Below are 15,227 nucleotides of genomic sequence, written 5' to 3' on the forward strand. Positions count from 1 at the left end.
GGGCATGTCAAATCCAATTTGACTGCAATAAAAAACACTGAACTAGGGAAAGCACAATGTCTTTCTCAGTGTCAGTCAAGGCCCAGTACAGATACAAGAACAAAGGATTGGCAATGTGAAGAAAGTTCTGGTTCCTTGAGTTCTGATAAAAATTTTGACCAGGAGAGAGAAGAGATCTATGTCAAAATCTGTGGACAAATTCAAAAATTGACGATCGAATTAGAAGATATCAGGAAGACTTTGCCTGAAGCAGCAAAGTTTATCAGACAGCGGAGAAAAGTTGAAGCTGATGCCAGAGTAGTTGATTTTTTGGCTGTCACAGATGATGAGGTGCCAATAATCTAGGTGGATTACAAGGTCAAGAAACAATGGGTGCCACTATTTGGTGTTATACTGGATGGAGGGGCAGGTGTGAATATTTAGGGGGCACATCTTCAACAAAGGCTTGGTATCACTGATTTAAAGCTAGCACCCTTTAAGGTTAGAATGGATAATCATAGAGTTATTCAGGCAACTGGTATGATCAAGAATATGCAGATTAGGGTGGGTAAAGAGAAATTCAAAACCATTTTTTTGATACTGGATGTCCACGGAGCATATGGTATGCTACTAGGACAACCATGGCTTCTGACGGTGCAGGTAGTTCATGATTATGCAAATCAAACCATAACCATTCAGGGAACCAATAGGAGAATCTAGCTCCAGACAAATAACACCAGAAGCTGGAAGAAAGCACTTCGACCTGAGGAACATTGCAAAAAATATGGGGTTAAGAAGATTGAACGGATGCTTGCAGTCATGAACATTTTTCTGTTAGCTCAAATCAACTTGAATGCATTGTTATTCGACAAGGTTCAAGATGAGAAATAGAGAAAGCACTTTTCATATCAGTTCATTGAACTGTATCCTTGAGAGATATCGGTTCAGTTGACTCGTCGACTAGAGGACCATTTGACTCCAAAAAGGGATATTGAGATTCCAATACACTAGTGCAGAGGTCACTGGAGTTCAGAATGAGAATCCAGAACTAACAAATCCATCCAAGGATTATGTATACGCCCATCACTCTAGGGCTATCCTCCTTGAAGGTTAACAAATCAGCTAGGGTAGCCCTTGTACTATCTTCCACTAGAAAAGAGAACTCAAATTCTTGCAGCTCAATTACCCATTTCTTGACCACATTTGAAATGTTAGTGCCATTAATTAACTGTGGCAAAAAGTCATAACTCGTCAAGAAAACAAAAGGTCGTGGTAGCAAGTAATGACGAAATTGCCGACAAGAAAATATTACACTAGCCATCACTACATCTACTTCCGAGAACCTTCTCTCCGCTACCAAGTTCACTCGGCTTGCACAATACACTGGCCTCATATAATGGCTGCCCTTCCCCTTTTGCAATAGCATGGCTCCAATGGCATCATCCCCTACTGATGGATTTACATAAAACACTTGCTCCCAATCAGGAGCCTGCATGGCTGACAACCCCCCTAACACCTCTTGAAACACTTCTTCACACTTGTCATCCCATTGCAATGGATCATTCTTTGCCACTTGCTGTAATGGATAAAGAAGCTGCGAAGACAATGGAATAAACCGTGCCATGTACTTCACTTTGTGTATAAAAGTTGCCAATTGCTTCGTACTCGTAGGTGATGGAAGAAGAATAATAGACTTAACCTTATCTGGATCAGCCTCAATGCCATTTTCTGACGCCATATGGCCCAATAACTTCACCCTTGGCTGTGCTAGATGAAATTTCTTTGGATTAAGTTGTCCTCCACATTCATCATATCGAGCCAATACCATCTGCAACTTCTCATGGTGTTCAACCCTACTGCTGTAGACACAGAAGTCATCCATGAAAGCTTTAACACAACTACCGATGAATGGTTCCAATACCCAATTTTCTCTCTCTTGATAGAAAGATGGTCCATTTGACAACCCAAACGGCAATACTTTGTAGCAATAGCAGCCCCATGGTGTAATAAAAGTGGTCTTTGTGCGGTCTTTAAGAGCAATCTTCAATTGAAAATAGCCTGAAAAACCATCACACACACTGTACCTCTCATAACCTGCCACTGAATCCAAGATCTAATCGATGAATGGAAGAGGATATGGGTTCTTCTTAGTGGCTGCGTTTAAGGGTTTAAAATCTACACAAATTCTCCACTTCCCATCCTTCTTTGGACTGACTACAACTGGACTCACCCATTCTGTGGTCTCCACAGGGACTATGAACCTTGCCTTCAATAACTTGTCTACCTCTTCTCGCAAGGAATCCATTTGCTCTTGACCCATCCTTCTTAGCCTTTGCCGCACTGGCTTAGCACCTTCTTTCAGCTCTATATGCATCTCTTCGCCCTTGAACCCTTTGATCTCTTCATATGAAGTAATGAACAAATCAGGAAAACTAGCAAGCATGTGCAAATATATATCCTTCTCCATAGCTGAGAGGTCTCCAGTGATCATTTGTGTCATCAATTCGTGCTTCTTTGACAACTCAACCTTGGTATGCATCAACCCTTCAATCACTTCATAAGGCCCTTCACTTTCATCTTCAACCACATTTGCAAATGCAACTAAACCAAACTCCTGGATTTCTTTGTCCATCAAAAGAAATGCAACATCAGCATCCTCATCACTACCGGTAGTGCTATCACTGTCCTCATCTGTCACCGTGGAAGAGTCTTCATCACTAGACTCATCCTCATCTTCATAAAGCTCCTCTAATCGTTTCCTTGTGTCCATATTATAAAGGTTCTTGGTACATGTCTTTCCATAGAGGCTAATCGTACCATGTCTCCAATCTTGAACAGCTCCCACTACACGTAACCATGGTCTGCCCAATATAATAGGATATGCTCCCAACCCTGCTGGCATCACATGAAAATCAACCACTGCCTTTGCATCATATGCCTCCACTTCTAAGCTCTTTACAACACCCAAGAATTTTACTTTTTGATGGTTTGCCAATCTAATCCGGAAACCTGACACCCCAACCACTGTGAGACCCATCTTCTCAACGCATGAGTATGTTATGACGCATATTTGGGCTCCGCCATCCACATAACCTTGTCCCAAATTTTTCCTTTTATGCCACACATCTACTATTAAAAAAATGTCTGGTAGCTCATCCATTGCCAACACCTTTACTGAACCTCTCTCTGGCTCTTTCTCCATTGGATTAACCATCCTCTTCCACTGTCGCTTTAGCTTAGGCACCATCTCTATAAGCTGCCCAAAAGTAACATCTGCCTTCCTGCTTGTCAGATCCTCCTTCAAGTCATAGCTTAATTGCCCATCCTCTAGTGGAAAATCTGAAACATAAAACTTTCGACGAGCTCTCCTTTTCCTCTTGGCCTTAACATCCTCGCCTTCATGGCTCTTTCCTTTCTTCTTACTAGGACCTGGGGCACTTCTTCCTTCTTTATCCTCTGTGGTCCTCTTCCCAATAGGCATCACTAATGTATCCTCTAGCTTTGATGCCTTTTCCAAGGTGACTACACTTAGCACTTTTGTCTTTCCCTTTTCCTCCTGGGTTAATCCACTGGTTCCTTCATCTCCCTTAATTTCGATGCCATAATCATTTGACCTAGTTAATACCTGTTTTGGCAATGGATACATGTCTCCCCCCATCCTTGGTGGCTTATCACATTGTGGGCTGATGTGACCCAACTCTCCACAATTGTAACATGTAGGCGTCTGCCTCCAAAACCTACCATTGCTTTGTCCAACACCGTTCCTAGGCCTTTCTTCACCTCCTGGCTGATTTGCAAAACTCCCTCGACCTCGATTATTTCCCACTTGACCTAGCATGTTTAGGCTGAGATTCTTCATTAAATCTACCACTTGCCTCATGTCTTGCCTTAGCCCATCATCTTGTACTACTGTAGTGACCACTGCTGGCATAACTTGAGGAGTAACAAAAACCACTGGTTCATGATGAACCCCTGGCATGCGACCTTGCGAAGAATCCATAGGCTGAAATTCAGACCTCATGGGCAAAGACTCCACCCCTAACTGGCTCATTTTCCTCAGCTTCCACTCTTTGTTCCTTGCTACCTCTAGTGCATCTTCATATGTCCTACGCTTCTTTAGCTCCACTCTCCAACGTATATTCTCCCAAAGACAATCCAAGAACCTGTCCTTCTTCATCATGTCAGGCGGGGATACCTGTGGTGCTAAGGGCTTGCACATCCTCTCCCATGCCAATGAGAACTTACGTATGTACGCATCTACTGGCTCACATTCCTTTTGCACTAAACCCTGTACTCCTTGTCACACTTTGTCAGGATCTTCTATCTTTACAAACTCCACTTCCAATCCATGTCTTAGATTGTCCCAACTCAATCTTACGGGTGGATCCGCTGCACGCAACTCCTCTTCAAATGCTTTGGACCAAACTCGTGCATCACTCTCCAAACAAATTTGAAGAAGACATAACATCTGTGTTGGGTCATGGATCTGGTTGCTAATGCATGCAACCTCCATCTTTTCCAAAAACTCTTCCACATCTTCATCACTTCTTCCATGAAACTCCGAATAAGAGAAAGCCATGGCTACCCAAGCTACGATGCTTTGAGAACCCCTTCGAACACACGTTGTCAAGAGTTTTTTGGAGCAAGGGATTGCGCATATGTACATATACATGCATGGTGCATCAAATAAAGAATTGCCCATTTTTCAGATCCAGGTGGTTACGTGGGGCCCACATGTGTACAGGTAGGACAGGGTGTACATAGTGCATCGATTTTCACTATTACCAGTACCACTGTGTTTTTTCTACAATAAGGAGGAGTTGGTAGCGCATAAAACTTCTCGAGGAAGCCATCCGCTGGCCGACGACATGAGGTAAGCAGGTGCGTCATATGGCATCTAGTGGCGTCAGGAGGGCGAACGAGGTCAATATTTGCATGCGGATGAGGACGGACACAACGTGGGTGTTTTCTTGTGAGAGTTTTGCAGAAAGGTCATCATTAGGATCAATTTTTGGGGCCACTTCACATGGTTGCGAGACGCATTATTGAAAAGAAATGAGTGCCAAGTGTGCGGATGATGCAAAAAGGTGACAACTATGCACTGCGAGGTCAATTTTTGACCTGTTCGGGGTCCGTTTGAGGTCATCTAAAAGGCCAAGGGTGCCCAACTAAAAAAACTAAGTGTGGGAACTGAAAAAACTAAGAGAAGACCAGAAAAAACATGGAGAAGAGAGGAGGAACAGCCGCAGCTGTGTTTTTGCTCATTTTGGAGCCGGTTTTGGCCGTAAACTACTCATCCGAGGTCGGATTTGAGCACTTTGACATTGTAGACTGGGGTTTTGGGCCGTTCCGGACACGATGGCTCTGTCCATTTTGCCAATTCCTCCCTCTTTTTCTATTGTTTTGGCTGTGTAAGTTTCTCCTATGAGCAAAGTTTCTGCTCCAGTTTGTGATTGTATCTGGTATCTTTTACCCATATTGTGTGAGCTGTTTGCCCCATTGGTGTTGGCCCAAGCTCATTTGTATCTAAACATCATAAATTCTCCTCTTTTGAGCTGAGTTTTTTGGGGGTGTGTGTGTGTGTGTCTGTGTGGAGTAGGCAAGTGGATAGTCTCTCTCCTCTCACTCCAGAGGTGTGTTCCCTGTCTCGGCTAGGTGTGTTGTGTAAGCCGAGTGGTGCCCCATAGTGTGTGTGTGTGTGTGTGTGTGTGTGTGTGTGTGTGTGTGTGTGTGTGTGTGTGTGTGTGTGTGTGTGTGTGTGTGTGTGTGTGTGTGTATCTTTCCAAGAGTGTGTGTCGGGTCATTATAGAGGCGCTATGTGTGTTTTCATCCCGCTCACAACGTGCAAGAACCCAAAACTTCTCACTGCCCAATCCCCAGAAAGTTCAATGGAGCTCAACTTTAGATAAGGACAAACACATGCACATCAAATGAGTTTTCATAGTTAATCATCGGAATGACAACAGGCAAAGGACATTCCAGGATCTCTCGTAATCTTCTTCGCCCGAACATAAAGACTATGCGCTGCTGGAAAAAAATCTTCCTGGACACATGAACATTTACCTGGATTCTTTGAGTTAAATGAAAAGGAGTGAATTGAGGGCCATTTTGATCATCCATTAAAGCCAACCATGAAGCTCCCAAGAAGGCACACCTGACTTAACCTCTGATTTTGCCAAAATTTCAGCAGCATAAATGGCTCAAAAGACCAAGAAACCAGCCATCATAACTTGGAAAAATATTGACAGAGTTTCCCCAGAAGTAGAGTAGTAGGAACCCAAAATATAGACTGTATATATATGCATAAACTGTCAAAAATAGAACCCGAGCATCAAATAGGACTCACTAGTACATAGCCTATGGCGAGGTCACAAAAAGGGTGCTCCAGCTACCTGTCTCACCGAAAGGATCTCCACATTTGAGAATCCCCCAGCTCAATAAAAACCTCGCGCTATCGACCCTCACACGAAGGCTAATGCAAATCGCGTATAGTCATGTCTCAGAAATGACTATCTTCGAGACCAAGTCTCAGAAATGGTTGGGACTGCCAGATACAACCAAGTATGGCTCCACAAATGCGTACAATGGCAGTTTCCACAAGTACGTACAATCCAGCAGACAATGCGCTCAAATAGGTGCCAAGTGATGCATACCTATAACAACTGCAAGTGACATCACTGCTAGTATATCACTGTACTCCAGCTACCTGTACCTGTGTGAATCACCTGTACCTGTACCTGTCCTTGTAACCTGCAACCTGCAACCTGTAATCCTGAATCTCGAAGCTCGAAGCTCGAAGCAGAAGGTACTCTAAGAAGATCCTCCGTGGGGACGCCAAAAGAATGTGAGCGGGATGGAAACACACAGAATGCCTCTATAACAACCCAACACACACTCTTGGGAAGATACACACACACACTATGGGGCACCACTCGGCTTACACAACACACCTAGCCGAGACAGGGAACACACCTATGGAGTGAGAGGAGAGAGACTATCCACTTGCCCACTCCACACAGAGACACACACACACACACAAAAAAACAAAACTCAGTTCAAAAGAGGGAAACTTCTGATAATTAGATACAAATGAGCTTGGGCCAACACCAAGGGGCAAATAGCTCACACAAAATGGGTAAAATATACCAGATACAATCACAAATTGGAGAAGAAGCTTCGCTCATAGGAGAAACTTACACAGACAAAAAAGAAAAAAAAGAGTGAGGAATTTGGCAAAATGGACACTTCCATCACGTCCAGAACGGCCCAAAACCCCAGTCTACAATGTCAAAGTGCTCAAATCCGACCTCGGATGAGCAGTTTACGGCCAAAACAGGCTCCAAAAACTCCAAAAACACAGCTGCGGCTGTTCCTCCTCTCTTCTCCACGTTTTTTCTGGTCTTCTCTCTGTTTTTTCAGTTCCCACACTTAGCTTTATTATTTGGGCATCCTTGGCCTTTTAGATGACCTCAAACGGACCCCGAATAGACCAAAAACTGACCTTGCAGTGGATAGTTGTCACCCTGCTGCATCCATGCGCACACCTGGCACTCATTTATTTTCAATAATGCGTCTCGCAACCATGTGAAGTGGCCCCAAAAAGTGGTCCTCATGATGATCTTTCTGCATAACTCTCCACGTGCAAGTATTGACCCCGTTCGGCCTCCTGACGCCACTAGATGCCATCTGACGCACCTGCTTACCTCATGTCGTCGGCCCGCGGATAGCTTCCTCGAGAACTTTTACGCGCTAACAACTCCTCTTTATTATAGAAAAAACACAGTGGTACTGGTAATAGTGAAAATCGATGCACTATGTACACCCTGTCCTACCTGTACACATGTGGGCCCCACGTAACCACCTGGCTCTGAAAAATGGGCAAATCTTTATTTGATGCACCATGCATGTATATGTACATATGCGCAATCCCTTGCTCCAAAAAAATCCTGAGAGCGTCTAGAATATTGTGCGGGACATTGATGTACGTCTTGGTTCTGAGGATGTAGGTGATGTTGAGGATGTTGCAGGTCTTGCTGCAAGGATTGCTGCTGTTAGAGTTGTTTTGCCTACGGAAGAACAAGCTCGTTGGGATGTTAAGGATGCGCAGGCTCATGCATTGATTGCGTTGTCTGTGAAGTGCACCATTGTTCCTCACATCCGTTGAGCAAAATCTGCAAAACAGGCGCTTGGGATATTTTGGCTAGTCTTTATGCAAGTCGCAATGAGGTTACAATTGCTTTGCTACGTAAAGAGTTGGAGTCAAAGATTATCCATGAGGAAGATGATATGGACACTTTCCTTGCTAGTGTCAAGGATATCAATGAGCAACTTATTTCTGCAGGTGAAGTCATTTCAGACGGTTCCCTTGTGCAGACTATTCTTGATGCCTTACCATATTCTTACCAGACTTTTGCTAGTACTTGGAGACTTATGACCCAAGGAAATCCTGAAGTTGTCAAGTTTGATGCATTATGCGCATTGTTGTTGCAAGAGTCACTTTCTAGAAAAAACAGGACTAGACAGCATGCAGTTGAACAGGCTTTTATTGCTTCTCAAAGAAAGGGTGGTAACAACAATGCAGCCATTCCTTATGGTTCTGCTGCGAGTGGCAAAAATTCTGTTCCTAATGCTTCTGTTGACAGCACTTCGTCTGGCAATTCTGGTGATAAGGGAAAAAAGAAGATGCGTTGCCATTATTGTAAAGCTAATGATCAGTTGATCAAGTCGTGTGCTAAGTTGAAGGCCAAAGAGGCTAAGAAGAAAGAGGGTGGCTCCACTGCAAATGCTGGTTCCACTACAAATGCAGCCATTATTGAGTCTTTTGTGAAAGGAGACTGTGTTGCTGATGTTGATGCATAATGGGCTTTTAGTGCAGAGTGCACTTACAATCCTGCTATCCATGATGCATGCTTGTCAGTTGCTGCAAATTCACATGTGTGGTATTTTGACAGTGGTGCTACAAAGCACATTACCTCACATCGTGAATTGTTTACCTCTCTCGAGTCTGTCCCTCATGGGAATTCAGTCACTTGTGCCAACAATGCCTCTTATCCGGTTCAAGGAGTTGGAAAGATTGTGCTTACTACTGTAAATGGCAGTTCCTTCACACTTATTGATCCACTTTATGTACCTGGGATCAAGAAGAATCTCTTGTCTGTATCCGCACTTGCTAGACTTGGACTTGTAGTCAAATTTGTGGATGACAGATGTACAGTTCATGATCTCAGTTTTGGTGATGAAATTGTTGCATCTGCCCTTTTGTGCCGTGGGATGTATAAGCTCACTTTGTATGACAAGTGTGGACAAAATTTTTCAAATGATGTTGCAGATTCAAGGGTTATTTCAGATGCAAAGCTTTGGCATGCATGTTTTGGTCATCTGAATTTTGCCAGTTTGCTGCATTTGCAGAAATCTGATATGGTTGCTCCTTTGCCGCCTCTTGAAGCACCTGTCAAACATGTTTGTGAAGGCTGTATTTTGGGTAAGATGCAACGTTCTAAGTTTCCAAAGGATGGTTCACCTCGGGCCACATGCAGGTTGCAGCTTGTGCATAGTGATGTTTGTGGGCCGATGCAAACTCCGTCCTTGGGCAATTACCGTTCATGACTTTCATTGATGATTACTCCAGGCATGCATGGGTATTTTCGCTTAGAGCGAAGTCCGAAGTTTTTATGTGCTTCAAACAATTTCTGGCTATGGCTGAAAATGTCTTGAAATATACTATGGGCACCCTCCATTCTGATCGAGGGGGAGATTATATGTCTCATGAATTTAATGCATTTCTACCTAATCGTGGGATAAAACAACAATGTACAATGCCTTATACACCTCAGCAAAATGGTGTTGCTGAGAGGAAAAACAGGTCACTGACGAAAATGGCACGATGTATGGTCAAAAGTCAAGCTTTGCCGCATTCTTTTTAGCTTGAGGCCATCATGTGTGCCACTTATGTACTTAACAGGTGTCCTACGAAAGCTTTGTAGTCTATTACTTCATATGAAGCATGGCATGATAGAAAGACTTCTATCGAGCACATGCGTGTTTTTGGCAGTTTGGCATATGCTTTGGTGCCACAAACACAGCGTAGAAAATTGGATGATAAGGCTGTCAAATGTATTTTTGTTGGTTATAGTTATGAAAGCAAAGGTTACATGTTATATCATCCGCAAACAAAGCGTATTCTGGTTTCACGAGATGTAGTGTTTGGGGAAAATTCTGTTCAGTCCTTGCTATCATGTACTAGAGACAGTAATGTAAGCTCACAGGACATTTATGACATTTTGTTGCCTCTTTTGAGTGGTGGAAATACGAATGTAATTTCCAATGAGGCAAATGTACAGCCTATGGGGGTTTCTGAAAATGTTACAGATCAGCCTATTATTGATGCAGATGTACTTGATGAAGAAAGGGCTGAAAATGACCAGGCTAGAGGTATGCCAAAATAGCTGGTGCACACTTTGCGTGACAGTAAATTGGATGCATCTTTGTCTAGTTGTACTCGTTCAGGCTCTCGCCATGCATCGGATTTTTATGCTTTGACTGTGTCTAGCTTACATGATGTTGAGGAGCCTCTGTCTTTTGATGAAGCACAGAATTCAAAAAATTGGATGGCTGCCATGCAATCAGAATATGATGCACTTATAGAAAATGACACATGGACTTTATGTGATTTGCCTCCTGGCAAAAAGTCCATTGGTACGAAGTGGGTTTACAAGTTGAAATGCAAGCCGGATGGTTAGATCAATCGCCACCCATAAGGCTCGACTTGTTGCAAAGGGTTATGCACAACAAAAAGGCATAGATTATAAAGAGACTTTTGCTCCCACTTGTCGTATGACTACTGTACATTTTCTATGTGCATTGGCAGCTCATTTTGATTGGGATGTACATCAATCAGACATTGTTACTGCTTTCTTGAATGGTGACATATTTGAGGAAGTTTATGTAATGCAGCCTCGCGGTTTTGTCATAAAAGGACAAGCGGACAAAGTGTGCAGATGTAAGAAGGCTTTGTATGGGTTGAATCAATCTCCTTGTGCTTGGTATGAGAAAGCTGACACTTGTTTGGTTAAACGAGGCTTTCGTAACAACACATTGTATGTAAAGCATGAGGGTGATGTACTTCTCATTGTGGTTCTTTATGTCGATGATTTGCTGATCACTGGACCAAATGCGAGACATATTGTTGAATTTAAGGCTGATTTGAATGCTACTTTCAAGATGAAAGATTTGGGGCTGTTGCATCATTACTTGGGTATACAGTTTAAGCAGTGTGATGGTGGTATTGCCTTGTGTTAGAAAAGTTACATAGAGACATTTCTATGTAAGTATGGACTTGAGGATTGCAAACCTATTGCCACTCCCATGGAAACAAGTTTGAAGTTGAGTCTACATGATGATGGCGATCCTGCTGATGTAACTCTTTACCAAACTGCTATTGGCTGCCTCATTTATGTATGCAACACGAGGCCAGATATTCAATTTGCAGTCTCACAGGTCAGCAAATTTATGCATAGCCCAGGGTCTAAGCATTGGCAGGCTGTCAAGAGGATTTTCCGCTACCTTAGTGGCACTTTACATCTTGGCTTGTTATATCCCAAGGGGGGATCATTGTCGCCAGACTTACATGCTTTTTTGGACTCAGATTGGGCTGGTTGTTTTGACACGCGAGTGTCCACAAGTGGTTTTTGTTTCATGCTTGGTAGCTCATGTATATCATGGTTGAGCAAGAAGCAACCTACTATGGCCACTTCAAGTTGTGAGGCTGAGTACAGGGCAATCTTTACAGCTACGGTTGAGTGTGTATGGCTCAGACGCCTTATGGCTGATTTGGGTGTTGGACAGGACACTGCCAACACTATCTATACTGATAGTCAGAGCGCATTGCCAATTGCGAGGAACCCAGTTTTTCATGCTCGCACAAAGCATATTGAGTTGCATTACTACTATGTCAGGGAGAGGCTCTCAGCAGGAGAGATCAGCTTGGCCTACGTGCCAACACAGGACAGCCTTGCACATCTTTTCACAAAGGCATTCTCTCGTGAGAATCTTGAAACTTTCCGCAAAGCTTTGGGCTTACTCCCCTTTGTGGACTGATCATGTCCTCAGGGCATGGAACTTCCCTTTACTCATGTGCCAGCTCTCGTTCACCGCATCACTCCAAGGGGGATTTGTTACTATATACATGTGGTAGTGATGTGTGTGAACACACTAGGACCGCCGGGGCATTTTTTCCCTCTTTAGGAGGTCTTTTTCCCCGAGCATTGTATAAACGCCCATCACTCTAGAGCTATCTATCTTTCCATTGCACACTAAGTAATACACTCTCTATTGTGTGCCTTGAGCTTCCTTTGTCTTATCCAAGCTGTGTGCGATTCTCTGCAACCCTAATTCCAACATCCAGCAAGCCAAGGCACCCCGCACAGCATCTGAATTGAGTTCATTCTTGGGGTATATAAACTTTTATAGAAGATTTTTTCACATGTTTGCTACAAAAGCATTACCTCTATATGAGCTTACCAAGAAAACCAGTAAGTTTATCTGGACTTCTGAATGTGAAGAAAGCTTTCAGTGTCTTAAAAAGGCTATTATCAGTAAGCCAGTACGCCGACAACCAAACTGTAATGTTATATTCCATGTGCATGTCGATGCTTCGGGGCTGGCAATGGGGGCAATACTGGCTCAACCAGATGGAAGGACAGATTATCCAATTTATTTTGCTAGTGGAAGATTCAATCTAGATGAACAAGGATATACTACCATGGAGAGAGAAGCATTGGGTATGGTTTTCAGCGCCACCAAATTTCGGCATTACTTAGTGGGAAAATTATTTCATTTCTATGTGGATCATCAGGTACTACTATTTTTTTTCAACAAAGTTATTATCCAAGGAAGATTAATCAGATGGATGATGTTCCTGATGGAGTTTGAGTTCCGCATATTCCACAAGCCTTGTAAATATCATTGTGGTTTTGATTTTCTTTGCAGAAGTACTAAAGGCTACTCTAAAATATCCTTGAGGGATGAGCCAGTAGATGCAAAGCTGTTTTAGGTGACAATTGAGTAAAATTCAAACCTTGAATGGCATGATGTATATCAGTTCCTTTCAAGAAGAGGATTCCCAGACAATTGGACTCAAAATCAGAGGAAAGCTTTGATCAGTAAGAGTCTGAAGCTCACCATAATAGGAGGATTTCTCTATAGATTGGGCATAGATGGTGTTCTTTGCAGGTGTGTGTTAATGGAAGGGAGGATGCAATTCATCTCTGAAGCACACGATGGGGATTCTAGAGGACACTTCTCCATTGATATCACTTATAAGAAGATTCTGCAGGCTGGATTATGGTGGAAAACCCTGATAGCAAATGCCTAAAGTTTTTGCAAAACTTGTGATACATGTTAGAGAACAGGCGGACCCACAACGACTGATATGACTCCACTCACTCCAGTACAACCATTGGGAGTATTCATGAAATGGGGTTTGGACTTCATGGGACCATTCAAGAAGGTCACTCCAAGGAAGAACCAATACATCTTGATGGCTACCTGTCATGTCACTAAATGGATAGAGGCCAAGGCTCTTTGAGATAATATTGCCAAGTCCACTACTATTTTTCTATTTGAAAACATTATCTGTCGCTATGGATGCCCCATTGAAGTTGTGTTTGATCAAGGGACATATTTCATTAATAACACAATGGAAATTCTGATGGAGATGCTCTTAGTTCAGCGCAGGAAATCGAGTCCGTATTATCCTAGGTGCAATGGTCAAGCAAAGAGTAGTAATAAAACCATCAAGAATATTTTGACCAAGATTGTTCAGAAGGAGCCACACGAGTGGGATATCAAGCTCCAGACTGCTCTATGGGCCTATAGAACATCTTATAAAGTCACCATTGGAATGACACCTATCAGAATGGTGTATGGTACTGAAGTTGTAGTGCCTATTGTAATTCCCAGTCTCAGAATGGCAGTTGAATAAGGATTAGATTTTAATCATAATCTCAAACAAAGACTGGAGGAATTATTGCAGCTGGATGAGTTACGAAAAAGAGCCATGCTAGAACAGCAGATTGTTCAGCAACGCAGAAAGCACTGGCATGATAGAAGGATAAAGGTTAGGGAGTTTCAGAAGGGTGACTTAGTTTTGTTATATCAATCCAAATTGGACCCTAAGAAACAAAATTTGAAGATAGCTTAGGCTGGTCCATTTAAAGTCCCTCAGAGGAAGTTCTTTATGGCCTTTACGCCCGATGCATGTTTCTACCCTCGCACAATATGCTAGCTTTTGAGGAGGCCTTCTACACTGGCTTTTTCACTTGGCAAACGAAGATATTTGCGCCGGTGAAAAGCAACCTCACAGCCAGATTTGTAGGCTACTCGGCAATAGAACTCAAAAACAAAGTCACCATCCAGTTTTTGCAAGTTCCAGAAAAAGAACGCAAACTCAGATATAAAAAAGCACTGAAGGACCGCCTCGCCCGCCGTCAATCCGAAGATTACTTCAGCCCATAAATCTGTGTCAAGGGACGACACAGGAGAGGAGGGGGTTCCTGATTATGTTGACCACCGCATCTCACTAAGGAAGATTAGGTTTAATAGATTCCTTGTCTCTGTCTGCTGACCACCGTGTCATGCTGCAGGAGGGGTTTAGGGTTTTTAAATCCTTCGTTCTTGGTTGTTGCTGACCATCACGTTGCATTGCAGGAAGATTAGATTTAATATATTCTTTGTCTTTGGTTGTTGTTGACCATCGTGTTGCACTGCAGGGAGAGGTTATGTATTTTAAATCCTTTGTGCTTGGATGTTGCTAACCAAAAAGGTGAGCTGGAACTCCTGAAGTTCAATAACCCATTTCATCATTGTTTTTGGTATATTTGAATTATTGAACAGCTGGGCAATTCAATTTTAGAGATATCTCTTTCATGAGGTGTTTTCACTCTGCTAGCATAATGAACAAGCTTCATATACTTAGATTCCTTCCCATTTTGCAACAACATGTCCCCAACAGCATCATCTCCCACTGATGGGTTAACATAAAACTCCTTTTCCCAGTTAGGAGCTTGCATAATGGGTAGTGTACTCAAAACCTCTTTGACTTTGTCAAAAACATCATCACAATCACGAGACCATTCCAAGGGATCATTCTTAATTGTTCCCTCGATGGATCCAATAGCTGCGATGCCAAAGGTATTGATAGCCGACTTTTGAAAATCAAATTAAAAAAAAGAAACAAGCTTACTACCCCC

General features: G+C 42.9%; 1 protein-coding gene across 1 annotated transcript; it reads left to right on the plus strand.

Annotated features, from left to right (window-relative positions):
* Positions 1-13,675: 13,675 nt before the first annotated feature.
* Positions 13,676-14,907, plus strand: LOC147432367 (uncharacterized). Its single transcript, XM_086491915.1, has 3 exons — positions 13,676-13,927; positions 14,012-14,095; positions 14,872-14,907. The coding sequence occupies exons 1-3, from the start codon at positions 13,676-13,678 to the stop codon at positions 14,905-14,907; spliced, it is 372 nt and encodes a 123-aa protein (XP_086348041.1).
* The last annotated feature ends 320 nt before the right edge of the window (positions 14,908-15,227 follow it).

Source organism: Adiantum capillus-veneris, chromosome 20, assembly GCF_014529385.1.
Source record: "Adiantum capillus-veneris isolate H3 chromosome 20, ASM1452938v2, whole genome shotgun sequence".
NCBI lineage: Eukaryota > Viridiplantae > Streptophyta > Polypodiopsida > Polypodiales > Pteridaceae > Adiantum > Adiantum capillus-veneris.

Bases quoted from the DNA above. Each gene is read 5' to 3' on its own strand.
- LOC147432367 (XM_086491915.1), top strand. From the start codon at position 13,676: ATGGAAATTCTGATGGAGATGCTCTTAGTTCAGCGCAGGAAATCGAGT. The intron at 13,928-14,011 runs GTAATTCCCAGT...GAATTATTGCAG, and splicing joins CTGAAGTTGTAGTGCCTATT to CTGGATGAGTTACGAAAAAG. The intron at 14,096-14,871 runs GTTAGGGAGTTT...ATTATTGAACAG, and splicing joins GGCATGATAGAAGGATAAAG to CTGGGCAATTCAATTTTAGA.